This window comes from Triturus cristatus, chromosome 4_2 (genome assembly GCF_964204655.1).
Source record: "Triturus cristatus chromosome 4_2, aTriCri1.1, whole genome shotgun sequence".
Classification (NCBI taxonomy): domain Eukaryota; kingdom Metazoa; phylum Chordata; class Amphibia; order Caudata; family Salamandridae; genus Triturus; species Triturus cristatus.
The window spans coordinates 837133348-837153082 of NC_140586.1; the positions used below are offsets into that span (position 1 = coordinate 837133348).

At 47.5% G+C, this 19735-nt stretch overlaps 1 protein-coding gene across 2 annotated transcripts in view; it reads right to left on the reverse strand.

The window, feature by feature from the left end:
* The window catches only part of UROD (uroporphyrinogen decarboxylase), a 149645-nt gene that overhangs the window by 94936 nt on the left and 34974 nt on the right, over positions 1-19735 (reverse strand). For both annotated transcript variants that reach the window (XM_085602811.1, XM_085602810.1), the window contains exons 4-5: positions 15543-15605; positions 4253-4450 (exon numbers count right to left, since the gene is read on the reverse strand). In XM_085602811.1, the coding sequence (XP_085458937.1) occupies positions 4253-4450; positions 15543-15605 (261 nt within the window). The remainder of the gene's footprint in view (positions 1-4252; positions 4451-15542; positions 15606-19735) is intronic.

Here is a 19735-nt window from a genome sequence, read left to right on the forward strand (position 1 = left end):
GGATCCCTGCGCCGTGGAGTCGTGTGGTGGTAGACTGTGTCGAAGGCGGCCGAGGGGTCCAGAAGGATGAGGGCCACGGATTTGCCATTGTCCAGCATGGTCCTGATGTCGTCGGTGGCGGCGACGACGACGAGGGCGGTTTCGGTCCTGTGATTGCTGCGGAAGCCGGATTGGGAGGGGTCCAGTATGTTGTTCTCCTCCAGGAAGTGGGTTGGTTGTGTGTTGGCGGTCTTCTCAATGACTTTCGCCGGGAACGGGAGCAGGGAGATGGGTCGGAAGTTCTTGAGGTCCTTTGGGTCCTCCTTAAGTTTCTTGAGAAGGATGTTGATCTCGGCGTGTTTCCAGCTCTGCGGAAAGGTGGCTGTCTCGAAGGAGCTGTTGATGATCTTTCGGAGAAGATGTGGTGGGGGCAGGGGTCAGAAGGAGAGCCAGAGTGGATGGTGTTCATAATTTTGATGGGGTCTTCGTCGTTGACGGGGATCCAGGAGAGCAGCATCAGTCGTCGGTGCCTGGGTGTCAAAGCGGGCGTGGATGTCTGTGATCTTGCGGTGGAAGAAGGTGGCCAGGGAGTCGCAGAGTTCTTGCGACGGCGGGATGTCATTCGTGCTGGAGCTGGGAGAGGCAAGTTCGATACTGAAGAGCTCCTTGCTGTTGTGTGTGTTGTTGTCAATGCGTTCCTTGAAGGAGGTCCTTTTGGCGGATTGGATGAGTTGGTGGTGCTTGTGTCTGGCGTTCTTGAGGGCTGCGTGGTTGTCTAGTGTCTGGTTTTGACGCCACTGCTTCTCGATCCTTCGGCAGGTAAAAAGTGGCAAGTACCAGGCAAAAAGTGGGAGTAACCATGCCAAAAAGGGGCACTTTCCTACACCCAGCCTTTGTATTTGGTGCACCTTTATTTAATTGCACCATCTGTGGGCTTGGAAGCAGAGCTTCAGGCGCAGGCATTCTTTTACATATTAAGCACACCCTTGCGGGTGACTATGCTGCAGTGTTATGTGTATTTGTAAAGCACACTGTGTGCCCATCGTAGGCAGAAATGTAGTTATTACCTCGATGTGAACATCACAATGGGACAGTGTTTGTGCCGGAGTCGGGGACGCTGTGTGTCAAAGAGGTTACATCATCAGTATCAATTCTAACGTAGAAACGTGGTGCTCAACTGCATAGCTCCTAGATTCACCTAATAAGAGCCCGTGCCACGGCACCATGATGCTGCCAGGCTTCACAGTGCTAGTGATCAGAGGATACATAAGGCAGGTAGTGAAATATGAGGACTACATGGGGTGAACAATGCATTTCAAGGACCCAAATCTCACCAGTGGAATTTCATGGATGCAGCGCCATTTGGAACTATTCCGCCTTCTTCTCCGTGGTAACTTCTAAGATGTGCCAATCTTCCTTTGGCTCGGGTGGGGCGTTTGGTCCGTTTGGGACAGGACCAGTTAGAATCAGTGCCACAATCCCCTCTTTGGTGGTGCTGCTGTTTCTCATGAAGGAACACACAGGCAATGGGAGAGAGGCTATTTGACCGGCAATGTTGACATGCTTGTCTCCATCTTGGCCAGAACCTGCTCTCCCAGAGAAACAAAACCACATCCTTGTCTCAAGAGCGGTTACACTAGACACATGCGAGTACAGTGAACTGTCGGTACCCTGGGGGTATTCCTGATCAGCAGGTGACACCCAATGGTCAGTGAGGCTGGGACGGAGTCAGTCAAACTCCGACAGTGATCCCACCCTAACTTTACCCAACAAGGTACTGGTTTATTGGGAATACTCACAGATTATTGTATACTTCACTATGCCAATATGCAAGAGATGCCCCCATTTGTGAGCACGCTACTTACAACTGGGAAGTGGGGTGCAGCTGAAGGTGGTCACAGACCCACCACTGCATGGAAGGGCCGGGGTGAGAAGGCACAGCTAGGTCAGAGGAAGAGGATGGGAAGAGAACATCCAAAACAGGTCGCTCAATTTTACCATTTAAAGCAAACTTAGCTTTTCAATAGGTAATTGCATAGTATCCCGCTGACCAAAGGCACCATTACCTGGTGATCTGCATTGTACAATGACCTGGTAAAGCCAGTAATTTTTTTAGACAAATCGTTTTAAATACCTGCAAATCTTCAAATTGGTGGAAATATGCATCCACACTTGATGTCCTTCTAGTCTTCCATGGGTTTTGTGCAGGTAAAAGTTGTTCCTGCTTAAAGTTACCATGAGCCAAAGGCTAGAGAGTAAAGTGGGAGTTAGCACAAACAGGGCCCATCTGCTTCACTATTTAGAAAAAGGCACAACAAGACACTATGGCCTGATGTACAAGTCCAGCGGAACAAAATGTACGCATATTCTTATGCATTCATTTGATTGCGTGATTAGGACTTGTTTGCGCTCTCACACCTGGCAAAACAGGATTAGGAAAACAAAACATTTTCTGGACAGAAATTCCTCCAGAAAATAAACTCAAGAGGCTCAGAGGGCGGCAGCTAAGTCCCTCTCCCTCCCCCACCCCCAAGAAAGGCGGAACTTACAATAAACCTGCTTGCTACAAAAAAAAGCTTCCTCTATCCCCCCACAGCCCTCCCTCACCCTGCCACCCTACTAATAGGCTTGCGCATACATTTACGACTTGCTCAGAGTCGGTGTTCAATATCTGTAGTACAACCACATGGAATTAGGGATTCTATGTGATTTGAGGACTACAAAAATCGGTCCGACACGTTAATTCCCCATTCCATGGGATGTTACTCAAAATTGCACTGTATTGTGGCGACTTTACCATGGTAATAGAAAAGAAATAAGGTTTTGTATTAATAAATCGCATGGGATTTTACTGCAGTTCCACTATCGTGCAAACTCCGAAAATCAGAATCAAGGCCTTTGTGTCTAGTCTGAAGCCACGTGGCCACTGCTATTTTCCAAAAGGAGAGCGTTCCCACTGAGGCGGAGTGGTAGTACTGCTCCTTTTGGGACACCAATATTGTCCACAAGACCCGACAGGCTTCTCAACAAGACCACCTTTCCACCCCACCAATCCATCCCGGACTATCGATGTTTGAAGGGGCTGAAAAGGGCCCTCCTGTGAGCCTGTTGCGAGGGCCCGACTTATTCTATAACGGGAACAGTGTTAGCAGTACAACGTGCACAAAATGTACACAATTTTAGCCTGTGCACTCAGTGTAGCAGAGGCCTTATGGGTCCTACTGCAGCATGCAAAGCACGCTCTCGAACACATCAACCATGTGCCCATAAGTGGGGTTTTTCTCACTTGAATGTTGGGTGCTGACCAATGGGTGGGTCTTTGCTCCTTTCGAGGGGAGGATGGAAAGGGGTCTGCAAAAACAGTTAGGACTCTGTTGTCTCCTTCTGTGTATGCACCTCCTGTCCTGGATGGCGCAAAGGGGGGCTGCAGCTACTTCCAATAGGGTAATTCTGGCAATCCTCAAGTGTAGGTGAGCAGGCACCGAGCACACATGTGGCTCCATGACTTATTGCTGCATTTCCCCTTGCATGTGCAGCCTGTCTGTAAACACTACTGCATGAGAAGGTGCAAACTGCTTTCCACCCAGTGTAAGCATTTTTAAAGGAAGGAAATACTCAAGAAGAAATTTACACAAACTACTGCTGCTCTCTACCGTGCTGCCCTTCAGGTTGGCTCTTACACATTTGAGATCACGGATGTGGAACTGGCTGAGGAGCAGCCACGTAAACCAGCGACAGCCGAGGACAACACACGCTGCCTCGGTTTGTATTTTATGCGGGTGCACTCCCTTAAAAATGCTTAACTGTGTTTTCCCCCCAGGAAAACACTAAACAAAAAACATTCAGTGGCGAGCTTCCATGACTCATCACAATCAGTTTTGGCCAATTTGCCAGAAGGACCTCACCACTGTCCATTTGTTTCCATTTCTTGGACAAGAAATCCAAAAGAGTATGAGAAAGGAGACGATACCCGCCACACGAGGCATTTCACACAGAGACCACTTCGGTACTTTATTTTTAACACACTTAGACCCGAAGGTTGTAGAACATCACTCTCAAATACAGAAATCGGAGTATACGCTTTATGAATGCACAAGAAAACAGAATTTAGCAGTGTTATTTTCGAAAACATAAAGAGGGCAAGCACGCGGTCACGGAGAGTATTTCTTCTATTTGTATGGGTTCGTGTGAATATGTATCCAGTGACCACTTGAGCCTGTGAGGAGATCTACACATGCAAATTAGAAAGTGACAAAGAGCCCGGGATACTTACTGGGGCGCCAGTGAACCCGATGAGTGGAACTTTCCCCTCGAGCTTGTGTCGCGTCAGTGTTATGGCCTGAAAGACGTAGCCGAGCTCTGCGGTCACATCCACTTTCTGCCGCAGCTTGAGTAGGTCTTCCACACCCTTCAGGGGTTCAGGGAAGGTCGGCCCTTTGCCTGCTACCATGGTCACTTCCATGCCAAGAGCCTAAAAAATAAATAAAAAAACACAACTCATATTTTAGAAGAAGAGTATATATGTACCCATAAAATGCCTGAAGCACCCTAACTACGAACTGTTCTCAGTTAAATCCTAAATCTTCTCAAGAATTAATGCAAACAAACAGGATTTTGGGTAACAAAAGAAGGGCCGTGCTAGAGTTCTTCTAGTGGTGCGATCACTGCATGCAATGGGTGGCAAGATAGGACCCCTATCTCTCACCATCAAGCTCTGCCACCCATGCCATATCCGGAGGACTGTGACAAAATATGAAAGCCAAGACTCCAGAGTGCAGGCCACAGACAGGCACAAATAATTGAACAGGATTTTAGCAGCAAGAAAATGGTGGTAGATGGAGGGTGAAGGGGGCAACAGGACCATGGAATCTCGCCAGGATAACTGGTAGGAGTTACCATTATGAATGTTTGAGGGTCTTCATAAATGGACAGAGTTGGATGCTTCAGACTGGTTACCCACCGAGTGAACTCAAATGCTGCAGTTTGGAGAGTTGTACACAAGCTGTACTTCACAGGGCAGTTTTCATTCATTCCAAGCATACACTACTACAGCTCAGACCCCACGACTTCCCAGCTTTGCCTTTCCCTAGACTGGCAGCGCTACTCTCTTACGCAACAGTGAATTTTCCTCCTCTGGTGTGCATTCTCTAAGGGTGAGACTACTCCTCCGTGTCCACCTCTACCCGTGAGAGGCGCATCACCAGCTCTAACAAAATGCCTTATTCTAGTTCCAGAGACAACCGGTGTGGTGAGAGTGGACAAAACAGCAATTCAGAAGGAGCTAATCTTGAGTAATGAGGATGCCCAACTTGCTGAAGGACGACCCACTTTGCTTTCTCCTCTGATGGTGCGGTTTCCACAAACTGAAGTTATCTACCATCTGGTCGAATATTTTCGTTAATTTGTCATTTCCAGTCTCTAGGCAGGGATCATAAGTGATCAAACGCCTCCGAGTTTTATTTTGTTGCTCCTGCATGGTAGGCTCCGAGGGCCCAGGCGTGGTGCTACAAGTAGCATGTGTCCCTCATATATGGTGTAAAAATTAAGATTCAGCTTTTAATCCATATTCCATGATCCGCTTCATTTGACCTTTTCATTTTGAATCAGGGCTAGATGTGATGGGTAACAGTAAGTAACCACAATTGAAGACAAGTTTTAGGGAGTGAAAAGACTCGGAGACAAGATGGATGTGGTTTCATTTGTTAATACAGATTAAGAATTGCCCTGCGATTTGTTCTTCACCATCAAATATCAAAGGCGGCAAGCGAACTGGCTGAAATGAGAAGTTTAAGAGTTATGTAAAGTTTTGAAATAAATACACTAGCCAGAGATTTGGGTAACGTTGCCTGTGCTACTGACCAGAGAGTAGGAATTCAGGAAACACGTGCAAAGGGTTTAAACTAAAGCGGTTATGGAACAGCTTGTCATCAACGTGATCTTGCATTACTACTCTCTTTAGGGGTTCTGCAAGGGTAAAGATTGCCGCACTTAGAATGTGGGGTAAACCTTTACTCTAAAAATGCTTTACAACCAATTACTTAACAGCTAATTGTACATTTCCAAAGAGATCTCCACCAGATGGACGATCCAATAAATCTTTGAGGGCTCAAGCAAGTCGAGGAGCCCATATACTAGTATTCATGTTTTCAGCAGTACCATTCCAAGGCTTTCCTCCCACACTTGGAGGTGAAGAAATCTCACTTCCTGCCTCTAAGTAGGGCAGCACAAACACTATAATTATCACCTCTTGCCAATGTTGGGCTCTCCTGATGCAATAGTATCTAAAATACATCTGATCCTGGTAACAGCCAGGGAAAACCATTACAGCATCATTCCAAAAACTTAAACTGTACTGCACAATCAGTTGTAGATAATACACAATGTTATAATATAGGCCGGATCCATGCCAGATGATTTGTCAAGACAACTATTTTTATCCAAATGGGGATATTCTAACTTCGGAGAACCCTAGTATAGACTAAACTACAATGTCTCATCAGTTCATTAATTCAAGTACCTCTCACGGCACTTATGCATTTGTCGATTTAACAACATCTTTTGTAAAGACTAGACGCTCACTGCTGTAGTGGTGTTGTCGGCGAGCTCCTCGCTCGGCAGAGCTTCATACTGACAAGCTGTAGCATTATACTTAGGCTATGCGGAGGACAGGACTGAGAAGTTATAAGGCATGCTCGTCCCACTGGGGTTACCCAGGGCAGTGGGCTGCCCTCAAGGTTTCCTGAGCAGGGGCATCTTCTGTGCATATAACATGGCAGTGTGACTACAGGTAAGGTCTCGGGCTTGGGCTCAAGCGTGTTCCTGCAGGCCAGGGTCAGTCCTAAATCGGAATGATCAGGAGAGTGCCCTGAGCGGAAAGAAAATGTGGTGTTTGTTGGAGGGGGTTGGGGGGGGGGGGGGGGGGTGCAGGAGGACACAGCACAGTCGCAGCAGTGTGATGGGAGGGGGTGTGCGGAAGATGGGAGGAGGGCAGGGGATTGATGGGGTGCTGACAATTACACTAGGGTACATTAAGGGCTGGTTACAAAGTCTCTAATGGAACCAGACTATGACCAAGTGGGATGGACGAGATGCTGTTTGCAAGACATTAAGTCAGGCAGCTCCTTGCTTTGCACATCAGAATATTAGGGCCCCGGGTCCAGCTCGCCCATGCCCAAGGCCGGCCCTGCTACAGGCCAGTCAGGTGGTGGCACAATAAGAGGCATCAGGGACAGTAAGAGTGTCCACTGTGTGCAGGGGTCAAGTCCAGTGTGACTGACAGTGCCTGAAGGGGACTTCTTGCTTGTGTGCCTCGCTGGGGGGGCGGGGGCGGGGGGGGGGGAAGCTTGTTGTTGGGTGGAGAGCCTGTTTGGGGAGGAGGGTGTGTCAAGTGGTTGAGTAGTATAGATATGAGAATATCCCAACACAAGCAGACAAAACATTTCTGAGCAGCCATTAAACGGATGTATGACGTTACAACGCATGCTGTTACAACGAAAGTTTTACAACGCGAGTGCATTGACAACGCAGGACATTACAACGCAAGTCTTTACATCGACTTGCACTAGATGGCGTGCTAACATTAAAAAAGTGTAATTTACTATTCCAACTCCAGTCCACGTAACAGTAGGGAAGGTGTTGGGATAGTAAACTACACTATTTTTAATGTTAGCACGCCATCTAGTGCAAGTCGATGTAAAGACTTGCGTTGTAATGTCCTGCGTTGTCCATGCAGTCGCGTTGTAACAGTTTCGTTGTAATGGTAGTGCGTTGTAAAAGTTGCGTTGTAAAAGTTGTTCCCCCCATTAAACAGGGTGGACCTGAGGGGTGGGTGAGGGAGAACTGGTAGGGTGCGATTCGTCTTGAAGGGCTTAGCCTAGGTTAAGGCTCTGCAACCTCAGTCAGGATTCCCGGGGATTGAAGTATTGGACAGGGGGCGGACTTGGGGGCAGACTTGAGCTAGACATCGGTGTTTGCCACAAGTGTGGCCATGCTCCATTTTGCAGCCAAATTCTAAGCCACACCTTTCGCCACAGGGATAACAGTCCTCTCCAATTACTGGGTAGAAAAGGTGGATGCATGGGCCTCTTTACACCAGCTCGTGTTTATCACCCTAGACCTCAAATATTTACTGTCCCGATCTTAAAAAATATAACGGAGTCACCCTTTTAACCAGACACACTAAAGGACGCCCAGGAACAAGATACAGACATCGGAGCTCTCAACACCTTGCATGGCACATTACATGCTATCAAAATAATAGAGTCAGACAACCCCGAAAGCACTTTAGGTTGTGCAAGGAGTACGGAAAGCGCTATACAAATTTGATCAATCGAATACACTGAGAAGGGTGTAGAAAAGGGAGGGAGTTGCACAAGGAGACTCGTGCAAGTGAATGAAGGCCTCCTAAGACCCTTTACGCCACACTTGTAAAAGGAGATATCTCTGTGGCTACATCTAGAGTAAGACACTGTGGGAAATCTTGTCCTAGTTCTACAACCGCTTCCAGATGATGCTGGGTACTTTGAGGCGTGGCACATATGCAAGTTGTTGACTTGAGCACACCGAGGCCTGGAGTCCATTAAAGCAGAATAGCCCCTTAAGGCACCAGGTATGCACAGAAATGTAGGCATGGTGCGGTCCCATCCTCTCTGAACATACTTCCAACAAAGCAATAATGTGGGTAGTTTGTGGGAAATGGGGTGTTGATGACGGGTAGGAGGAATCAAGGTACTCAGGGTGACTAGGAGCCACGGTGAAGCAAGCATACACAAGCTGTATTTTTAGGGACATTTTGGAGAAAACGGAGATATCATGTCTCCTTTTACTTGAGGCACACACCCTCTGAACATGTCCCACTATTTTCGCACACTTGAGCCGTTTGTTGATTTTAACCATAGCTCTCCTTAGTGGTCTTTTATTTGTATTTTTAAACTGTGCATACCTATGTGCTTCCATCTCTTTAGATATTTTTTTTCCCCACAGGCTTTCCATCACCTGGTCATGTTTTTTTTATATATTGATTCCAGTAATTTGGTCCTTTTAAGACTGGATTGAGAGCGCACGGTTACTAATTCTTTACAATATAGAGCGGACTATGGCTTTGCCCATAGCAGAATTTCTCTCACACCTCAGGCTATTAGGTACACGGTGTATTATTCTGCCTCCAAAGGTGTGCTTCCATTGCAATGCAAGAAGGATTATTTTACATCTCAAAAGTACTTACATTTTCTTATCTCATGGATTCCCTGTATACAGAAAGTACTTTTTTTTTTTTTTTTCGGGCCTTTACAATATTTAACATAGGACTTAAAATGCAAGCCTGGTGTATTGGCTTTGCTAGCGCTTGCTGAGATGTATAGTACCCACACTCAATTGAGAAATACCCCCAAACTCAGGACGGTGCTTACGGTTCCATGACACATCAGCCGGAGCACTTCGTAAACTAGGATTTGGGCGGTCACCTTCCAAGGCCCATTTTCAGGGTGAGTTTGGGTAAAGATTTTAAATGCTGGTTCAGCAGGTGTGAGGGCTCGAAACAGCTTCATGTTACCATGTGAACAAAGCTCTACTGCTGAAGTTTCCTTTTGCAAACCATCGGGATCTGGCATTTACATCCAATGTCTTCAACTGACATGAGAAACAACCAAAAATCCTAGAAAGTATTTGATTATTTTATCAAAGCTCCGAGCAGTGTGCCCTGCAGTATTCGATTCCCAACTACAGCTGGGGGAAATAGGCAAGGGTGGACAGGGAGGAAAGTAATTGAAAGAAGAGCAGTGGTTGAAGTGGGCAGGATTTGAGGGGCCCGACGTACCCATACTTTCATTTAAGAACAAGCATTTGCAATGCAATAGGTCTCGCATTTACGGGAGTTTGAGCTATTGGCATTGTAAATGACCATGCCTTTTATTTATGTTTTGGTTTTTAAAACATAAAATAAAAGTCATTGTCATTTACAATGCCAATAGCTTCCTCGCGTAAATGAGAGACCTGTTGCATTTTCATTGCTTTTTAGATGAGCTTCAAAGACTTTTGAATGGAAGCATTAAAAGAAAACCTCTCATAACTGTACCAACAAATAGGTCCTTTTTCTCACCAGGCACATGGCATGCATGATTAGAAGCTGTGTAGAAATAGCGCTTCGTGGTACTGTGGTAAACACTAATGTACTGGAATCTTTATTTGAATCCCTTTCGGAGCAGTCAGTAAAAGTGGCAAATATAATTGAAAAATTGAGCAGTTAACATGCACCTTTTGGTTTCACTTTTCCAAAATTATCCTCACATAAAATCCTACTGAGCAATGTGCTGGGGGTTACTCACTTGGTGCACATGGGGTCTAAGTTTATACTTTTTGACAGGGCTGTTTTAAATTACCAGCCCTGGACGTGTTCCAGAGTCGAGTCAATGACAAAGAAGTGGTCCAAATGCTACGTTCAGAAGAGGGGGGGGAGGGGGGGGGGGGGGGGGGGGAGGGTGTGGCTTAACGGCCAGTGCAGCCGACTTGGGCGCTGAGAGATCCAGGTTTAAGTCTCGTCGTGTGCTCAACATCCTGTGATTCTGGGCAAATCACTTCCCCCTGCCTACGGACAGCGCCTAGAGACCCTCACGGGTTATTAGCGGCGCTATATAAATCCAAGTATTATATTAGAATTATTAAGAAGAGAAAGAGGCAGCCAAAAGACGAGGATCAAATGTCCAAGCAAAATGGAAAAAGTGGAGAAGGAGACTAGATAAGAGGGGGGGGGAGAGAAGGAGTGGCCCGAACGCTACTCTTAAAAGCTGATGAAACACAACTAGTAGAAATGGACAAGGTATTGAGGAACTATATGCAGCCGTTCCAGGCGTTCTGAATTTCCGGCACCAACGGGAATCTCTGTACGCAATTACGAGTTTGCAGACCAAGAATTACTTGGCATAATTCTGCATGGAAAGCTGCATGTTTAAAGCTACAGATCACATTTTTAATGAAACTGCACTACAGCAACAGCACCGGCCCTGATATAATATTAATGGCCGCCGAGCAGCACGATAGCAGCAGAAAGCCTTTTAGGCTCTTACGCAACACGGCTAGGCTAAATTAATTATTTGCAGGGAAAGGATCCCATACCCCCAGCAGCCTCCGAGGGATCAGTGAGAGCCGGACTGCGGAGGCGCTCATTAGCGACCCTCAAATGTCAGACACCAGGAGGAAAGAAGAGGCCTGACAGGGAAGGAGACACAGCGACACAGAGATCTGGAAGGGAGGGGGCGCGAGAAAGACAGGGACAGCGAGGTACAATGATGGAAGAGGTGGCGACGCGAGAAAGGGAGCGGGCACAAAGAGGGGAGAGGGCGCGAGGTAGACGGGGACCACAGGTTAGAGATAGGAAATGATGGAAGGCTCGTGAGAGAGAGCAGGATAGAATGGGGAGAGCGGAAGAGACAAAGAGCAGTAAATTCAGACATAAGCGAAGAGAGAGAGAGCAGTAAATACAGACATTAGCGAAGAGAGCGAGAGCAGTAAATACAGACATAAGCGAAAGGGAATGGGGTCGTAAGAGAGACAGAGGCCTAGGAAAAGAGGGGAGCCAGGTAGAGAACAAATGCGTATTACGAAGAAAACAAGACAAGCCCGGCTTCTAAAGTGCTCCGGACGAGAGCGAGCGCTCGCTGCGCGAAAGTGAAAGCAAATTTGTCACGGCGAGTCTCGGCGGAGCGCGCGCTTGGCGGGGGAGCGGACCCTTTGAAGTATGATGCCGAGGGCGCCAGTGGGCTGAAGCGCTTCCCCAAACGGATTGCATGGCGGCACGATGCACGGGATTGTGCGCGTGCTCGCCATGCAATCCACTTTTGGGAGCACTTTGAAATGCCCCTCTTACTAGAGTCTCGCATAGCGATTGCGTAAACGCAATAGCTAGGCGAGACATAAAAACCATCCCAGGACAGTTAATTCCGAGAGTTGAAATGCTTCAGCTATGAAACGAGGGAGGGGAAAACAGGTATACAAACCTTCTTGCCAGGGTGCCTACTTGCCTGAAAGAAAGGAAAAGGTGCACGACTGGTCAATCTGCAAATGTAAACGGTGCTAGGAAGCAGATATTGGCTTTAATTGATGGAACTACTTGAAGCTTACAGATGAAGCAGATTTATTCTTTTAGAGTGGCGTTACAAGGGAGTTACCAGCTAAGCTGTGAAGTGTGTGCTTTTAAAGGCCAGTTATAAAAAATAAAAATTGCACTATGTACAGTCTGGGTATTACTACAATCTATATTTTGAAGTTCTTTTTTTTTTTTTTAATCATAAACCTTTTTGCTTTCTGTCACATACTGGTAACTTGTAGCACTAAACATATACAATTCACTATTGTCCACTACACCAACCAATATTTCATTCTATGGCTATTTGGTTACCTACACAGACCTCTGCAGTGCATTAACTAATAAAGGTTTCATAACGTACAATAGTGCAGTTCCCACTGATTAACTTAACTTGCATTCATTTTTCATCCAAGCTGTGCCTTTTTTAGGTCGAGCCTAGCGCAACACACATGCGCTGCACTGCAAGGCTTCTCGTATCTGCTCTGTGAGGGTCTTTCCCCCCCCCCCCCCCCCTCCACGCTTTGGGTTGGTTTTTGCGTGTGTCTTTCAATAATAATAGCACGCAAATGATTAAAGGTGGGTGCATGTCCCACCTCTTTCGTAATGTTCACTCCCACAACGTTTTGCCAGCGGGCAGTGGCACGCAGGGTGGCAGCTGCATTCCTCGTGGGTCAGGTTACTATCTACCTGTTTTGCATGCATTAGCACATGAAAGCTGAATCTATGGACTTCTTTTGTGTAATGCATTGATACCTCTGAGTGAAAGTCCACTTTGTAATTCTTGTTTACTCATCTTTTAAAATGTAAAGCAATCTGTTTCCTATATGCTATTTTTATTGATTCTTCAGGTCACTGCTGCCTGACCAGTAGCTGACCGGACTGGTACCATGGGGTGTTACAGTAAGGAGGGGTGCACAGTTGCTATATAGTTGCCAATCTGCATGTGTTTGTACTGCCATGCCAATCTTCTCAGGTGACTATTTTTTTTACATGCGGCTGTTTATATTGTTAGAGCTAGGGTTCATGTATCAGTCAAATAATTGTTTCAAATTCAGAATTGATATGTTTCTTCACCAAATGAAGGATAAATCAGCATACATGAGTGAAAATAATACGGTTAAACACAAACACTGATGTTAACAATTAAATAATACAATACGATGTGCCCTAACTCTATTTATCTACTGACTTTGCGGATGAAGTTACATTGTCATTATCCAGGATACGAGCCACACTGGTCCGCTCACGCTGTGACACCCTGGACTCCTACCCCCCAGTTCATCACTGGTTTCATTGTGGCACACAGTGCGCCAATATTTACGTTTGTTTTTTTGTACTTTTATATAGCACAAGCCATGAACAACGAGGCATCGGAGCGCTTTACAAGCAACAGAGGAAACAGTTGTAAAACAACCACCAAACTACAGCAGACTGAGTGCCATCACTCTGTGGGTTCGGCAGAAGACCTGCTCCTCATGGTACGAAGCAGCTTACGAGGTCACAAAACACACTACATAAATACACGATAACATATTCCACCGCCCACTTCCCGCGCCTCGCAGCCTGACAACATGCTGAACAGTAACAGGCCCAGTTATTTGCCGCAGATGAACTGAAGGGTAGTTTATGTAAGCTGGGAAAAAAAACAAAAAGGACAAAAATAGGAAGATGTGCAAAAACATGAAATGGTGTGATGGGGCGCGCGTGCGTCTGACCCCAGGGACGGCACGGGCGCTGCTCGAGGCGCCTTGCCCGACACTGCTCGATGGAGTCCATCAGGGCCGCAGGAGCCTGTAAATGGAAGTGTTATAAGAGCTTAACATCAGGGTGGTGGGAGTGCGGAGAAGCATCCCTCCCCAGTGCCCACAGGCTGCGTGCGAAGATCAGGGCGCATTATTGGTCACTACCTGGGAAGACGGGCAGAGGCCGCGAAACCGGTTGTACTCACAGCGAGGCTAGAACACTCACTTAGAGGGAACATGTGCCCTCAGAGGTCGCCCTTGGCTCCGTCCAGGAAGCGTTAAAGAGCCAGCAATTACCGAAGGAGCGCAACGTGGGCTAAAAAACAACTGCAAAAGACTCAAGGGAAAAATCACTGCATCACTGGTCTATATAGAGAGCATCTCCACACGTTTCCACTGCATCACTCTGCCCTTGTTTCACTGCATCACTGGCCCACAGAGAGCATCTCCATGTGTCTCCACTGCCTCACTCTGTCCTTGTTTCACTGTCTCACTGGTCGGCATAGAGAGCATCTCCGGGCGTTTCCACTGCAGCACTCAGTCCTTCTTTCACTGTATCACTGGTCGGCATAGAGAGCATCTACAGGCCTTTCAAGTGCATCACTGGCCCGCACAAAGAGCATCTCCAGGTGTTTCTATCCCTCTCTCACTGCACCACTCAATCCTTCCATCACTGCATCACTGGCAGCATAGAGAGCATCTCCAGGCATTTCCACTGCATCATGCAATCCTTGTTTCACTGCATCTTAGGTGTGCACCCCACTTCTACTTCAATAAAATTCAGTTTTTCGGTATCTGGGGCTTTTCACAAACATTAGGTTGGCGTATGATTTCATGCGGGCCTACAAAGAGCACCGAACTTCTAACATTGGTGGAATCTATCTCTGGGGTTCACCACCAAGATTTATTTTGGAAAATGTGTAAAAGTGAGCATTATAAAGCACACGATACAACCACGCTTCACACGTGTCGAGACTTTTGAAGAAACGGAGCCCAAAGTAACGTGTCGAGCACAGTGACCCGTATCGTCAGTTGGACATGATGTGTATTTGATCCAATATTAAAGAGGTGATTGGGACTGTAATTAAGACATTACTCCAGAAGGCTGATGACATCACAGCCTCAGGGCCACAAGTCACCAGTTTCCAGCTCCACAGCCGGAACTTCCTGGTCTCCATGTCCCATAAGACGTGCTGCGGTTTGCGCGTGCCCAGTAATATATTTTCCGTTTCACATACAGTGTAAACCCCCACGTGCCCACAGTTTATAGAGGACTACTAATGGACACAGAAAGTGACAACCAGCGTCACACAAAAGCTAGCAGAAAAGCTGACATCTTCCGGGCTCAACACAATTCAAGGACCAATGACATCGTGGGAGTTGAAGGAATACCACGAATGTCGGACTGGGATCACAATTAGGTCTGGGCACTTCAAAACAAGCATTTACAATGCAATAGGTCTCGCATTTACGAAACTCTTGTAAATGCGAGACCTATTGCATTGCAAATGCTTGTTATATGTAGTTACCGGAAGGTAAAAGACCCAAACAAACATTCAGAATATTTTATTTTTTTAGCTACGCCTTTTGACCCCATTCCCATTGTGCACAGCATCACAGTTCTCATAATTTGTTAATGCGCTTCAACAGGAGAAAAGTAACTTAACAATAAAACTGGAACCCACAAGACCCCTCCCCCCCACACCCACCATAGGCTATGGCCCGAGGCATGTATTACGCACCTGTGGTATCACAAGGATGTCTGAGAAAATAATGGCGGCATCGAATGGGAACCTCCTCAGCGGCTGTAGGGAAGAAAAATTAAAAATGAAAACGTTTGTGTGTGTATATATATATCCATCTCAATTAAAAATACACAGAATGCTAGCAAACTTGATCCTCCATTTCGGGAGGACCTAGCACAAAGCATTGCTCAATACTTTGTACTCAACAAGGGGTCGACTCAGTCCAGAGTGATTGAATGGGATGAGCACAAAGTGGTTGTATGGGGTCACTGCATGACAACGACATGGAAGATAGGCAGGCACCTGCAAGAGGAAAAGACGTCTCTCGAACAGGAGTTTATTTATTTCTAGAGCATTATATAGCGCTAGCTAAACACAGAGGTATCAGCGTGCTTTACATAAGAACAGTTGTACAGAGTTACATAAGTTACCATAGCATAAAATAAAAGAGATACGAGTCACTTGGAGCATAGAGGGTGGGTGAGGGAGGGGAATTGAGACAGGGTGCAGGAAAAAACAGACAGTCAAGCAAACCGACAGTGGAAGAACGAAAAGCAAGGGACCCTCAAAATCAAAGTCCACGCGCCCAATAGTCCGAAGTGGGTCACTGAATCTCATCGTTCAGTGCCAGACTCGCTCTCTGTGCCCGAGCAACAAGGGTAGAGGAAGGGGCAACAAGGAAGGAGCGGATCGGGAGTCTCGCTGTAGCCATCCTTATCGGAGGGAGGGGGGGGGGGAAATAGGTGTGCTGACGGGGGTGGTTGAGTTGATGTCATGTAAAGGCAGGCGACACCAAGACAAGGACCTGCAACTTGGAGCAAGCTTTGTAGCTAGTGAGGCCGTCAAGATGTGGGGGGGAAAATCGGGACACGGATCCATATACCTCCAGCACAAAATGGAGGGCATACAAAACAACAGAAGGTCATGTGCAGTCTGCTCGGGCGCACAATGCAGCAGCTCCAGAAGAAAGGGAGGCAGCAGCGGGGACCAGGAGGGCGGTCTCCCCTCTGAAAGTGAAAACAAGCTCGGGGGCACCGGACCACATCGCCGTGGCACTCACCGCCGATGCAACCCAATCATGGGAAAAGAAGACTCACGCGTCCCAGTGGCACCACAGGAGGTGAAGCAAGAGGTCTGGCAGTAGGGCAAGCAGCAGTGGCCCAAACCCGGAAGGCAAGGGTATGGCCAGGTGGGGCAAACCTCAGCTCAACCCGCCAGCCATCCGGAGATCCCGACCAGGCAGTGGAGGCGCCAAGACGGGCTCCGTTGTCAGCAGATGCTCGACGATTCATCTGAAGGAGGGGGAGGAAGGAGACAACAGCGGAGAACCATGCCCAATGTCCAGCTGGGTTGGTGACGGCCGAGGAAATTAACCCGAGCCAGTCTCCTCTATAGCCAACAAAGTAGCTGCACCGGGCATCGGCCATTTTGACTCAGACTCCGCGGTCAGAAACACTAATCATGGTTTCTCAAGAAAGTACTCCATTTCGGATGCGGGAGCTGGAGAGACGAAGACTACAGTCGACATAATCCCAGGTGAGCAGAAGGGTCCAAGGAGGGGGTAGATTCCAGGGGACCAGAGCCAAAAGGCAATCCCTGGCCGGGGTCCTCCCGGCAGGAGTTTCTCACCTGTCGGCCATCTTGTCCCCTGTAGAGGGGAGGGGTGGTAAATCATATAGTGGTGGTCGAGCAGCTTTAGCAACTGCATAAACAGTGCAATGACGCTGTGGCACGTCTGGGGAAGCATGACTATAAATGGCACCTAACCATGTTGGAAGCCAAAATGGATCGTTCGGGAGACTGCTGGCCTGACTAGTAAGAGGACCAATGGTGATCCCCGATAGGAGCTATTAAGACAGCCGCTGAAACATTTTCCAAGTCACAACCCGCCATCAACGCAGTGTTACCGGACTACTACCAACTGATGTATCGCGCAGCAGATCTTTCAACTATGGATAGAACGCGTGGCTACTTCTGTGTCCTACTGCTGACTAAGCTACTGCTGACTAAGCTAACCCCACTGCAGCAGGCCGACCTTAACGAGTCCTTCCAACTAGAAGAAATACAAGCGGCCAAAACATCCACCACAGATGGGCTACAAATTGAGTATTACTCTACTTTTTCTGCTCCAGTTACCAAAAATTTGCTACAGATGTTCAACAAAGCCAGACGGATCATCTTCCTGACTCGCTTTGGGATGCTCGGATTGTGGTCTCAACTGAAACCTGGCTGAGACCTACTTGATGTCTGCTCGTATCGACCATTATCACTTCTGAACCTAGATTATAAAATGCTAGGCAGGGTACTGAACAGACTGCTCCCTGTTGTTGGCACCATCGTGCATGCGGATCAATCAAGCTTTATCCCTGGTCACAGCACCTTCCTCAACATCAGATGCTTCCTACTCCTCATACAGGACCCTCCATCCCCCAAGGCTTAGGACTAGGTGGCAGTGTCCCTGGACATTGAAAATGCGTTTTGATAGCTTGAGTTGGGATGTCTTACTGTTGGCCTGCAAAAGCATCGGGTTTGGCCCTGGTTATCTAGACTGGATCTGCACCTGGCAGATAAAAAGTTAAAACATGTTTTTTTAAAGAATTTAAAAAAAAAAAAAAAAAAAAAAAAGCATTGCTGCACCAGCTAGACGAATTTAGGGACATCCCAGGGTCTAAAGTAAATTGGCCCAGATCATGTGTGTTCTCTCTAGTCCCCGCCCCTGAACCAGGTAGTATCACTCCAACGTGCTGCTGGCTTCGGTGGTGCTACAACAAATGTAAATATCTAGGTGTCCAGATCTACCACTCAGATAAGGACACTCAAAAAGGTAATGTGTACAAAGCAGTGGCCTCCATCTGTAACTCTCTGCCCTTTTGCCGATCGCTGTCTCACCTTGCTAGGCCGGGAAGACATAACCAAAATGCTAGTACTACCCCACGTTCTGTACTTTTTTGCCGCACTCCTGATCATGCTACCCCAGAGTTATTTTTGCATTCTCCACGACCTAGTACTGGAATTGCTATGGGGCGAAGGCGGACGACGGGTTGCTCGTCACCCACCAACTACTTTTCCTTGAGGGCGACCTCAGAGTTTTTAAAAAAATTGTACTGTGCAGCAGCGCTGCTGCAGTAGTTGATGGGTTGGCTACAACGAACTTCATCTCCCGAATGGCAAACTATTCTAGGGAGGACGAGCGTTTACGGACCCGAGCTGTCGCCCACAGCTGGAGCCATGTCAGAGGACGGTGGCTAGACTATACTGGAGCAGATCTGTACATGATAAAGGCACCCACTTCACATATTCTCCATCCATAGTGATATGGCAGCACCGGGATTTCAGAGCGAAGTGTGGAGGTATGAACCAGATCAGTGGAAGGAAGCTGGGATCTCTACCACAAAGGCACCCTCATGAAATTTCAGGACACTTCTGGCATAGGAGCCGGCCACTTCCTGACACACCATGCCACACAGAATACATTGTGCGCCACATGGGCAGCGGGAGATGCAGAACCACCTGCATTTTCCACATTGCACACACTACTCACTCATCAGACCACACGCCATGCTGCCTTCATAATATACTCGTCTCTGAACACTCCACCAAAGGGATATGCAGACAGCGCGCAAACCTAATAAAACAGCGTCCTCCCACAACCATTATCTGGGAAGACGGTCTAAAGTGCTCAAGCTGGTGAAAAGTGTCTCGCAACCAGAGTATCCGCTTAAAGCAATTTAACTATGTCCACCATGCCTACCTCTCCCCATAGCGCAGTAAGCAACCGTTTCCCGTACTGGCCTTCGAATGCCCCAGTTGAAGACTACTGGATGCTAGCATTTATCATATCGTGTGGGAGTGCCTGATGTTAGAGGTGGTACACACACACACGGCTGTCGAAGTCACGGATCATAACCTTGACCCAACGCCGGAGTCTTGCCTACTGGGCCTACACTCCACAGCCAAAGGGGACAAACACTTACACAGGTTCATTGAGCTTTCATTTGTGTTATTTAAGACAGGTAGCAATGTTGAAGAAAGGCACCCATGGTCCCGGACCACCTGACTACACTACTGACATGGGCCTGTGGGGAAGAAAACGCTCAAGCTGGTTTGGTGGAGAAGGGGGCAATAGATCAGGCGGCGAGTGCTGGAAAATCTAGATCAATATCGAGGTAAAAGAATGGCACACGCCTGCC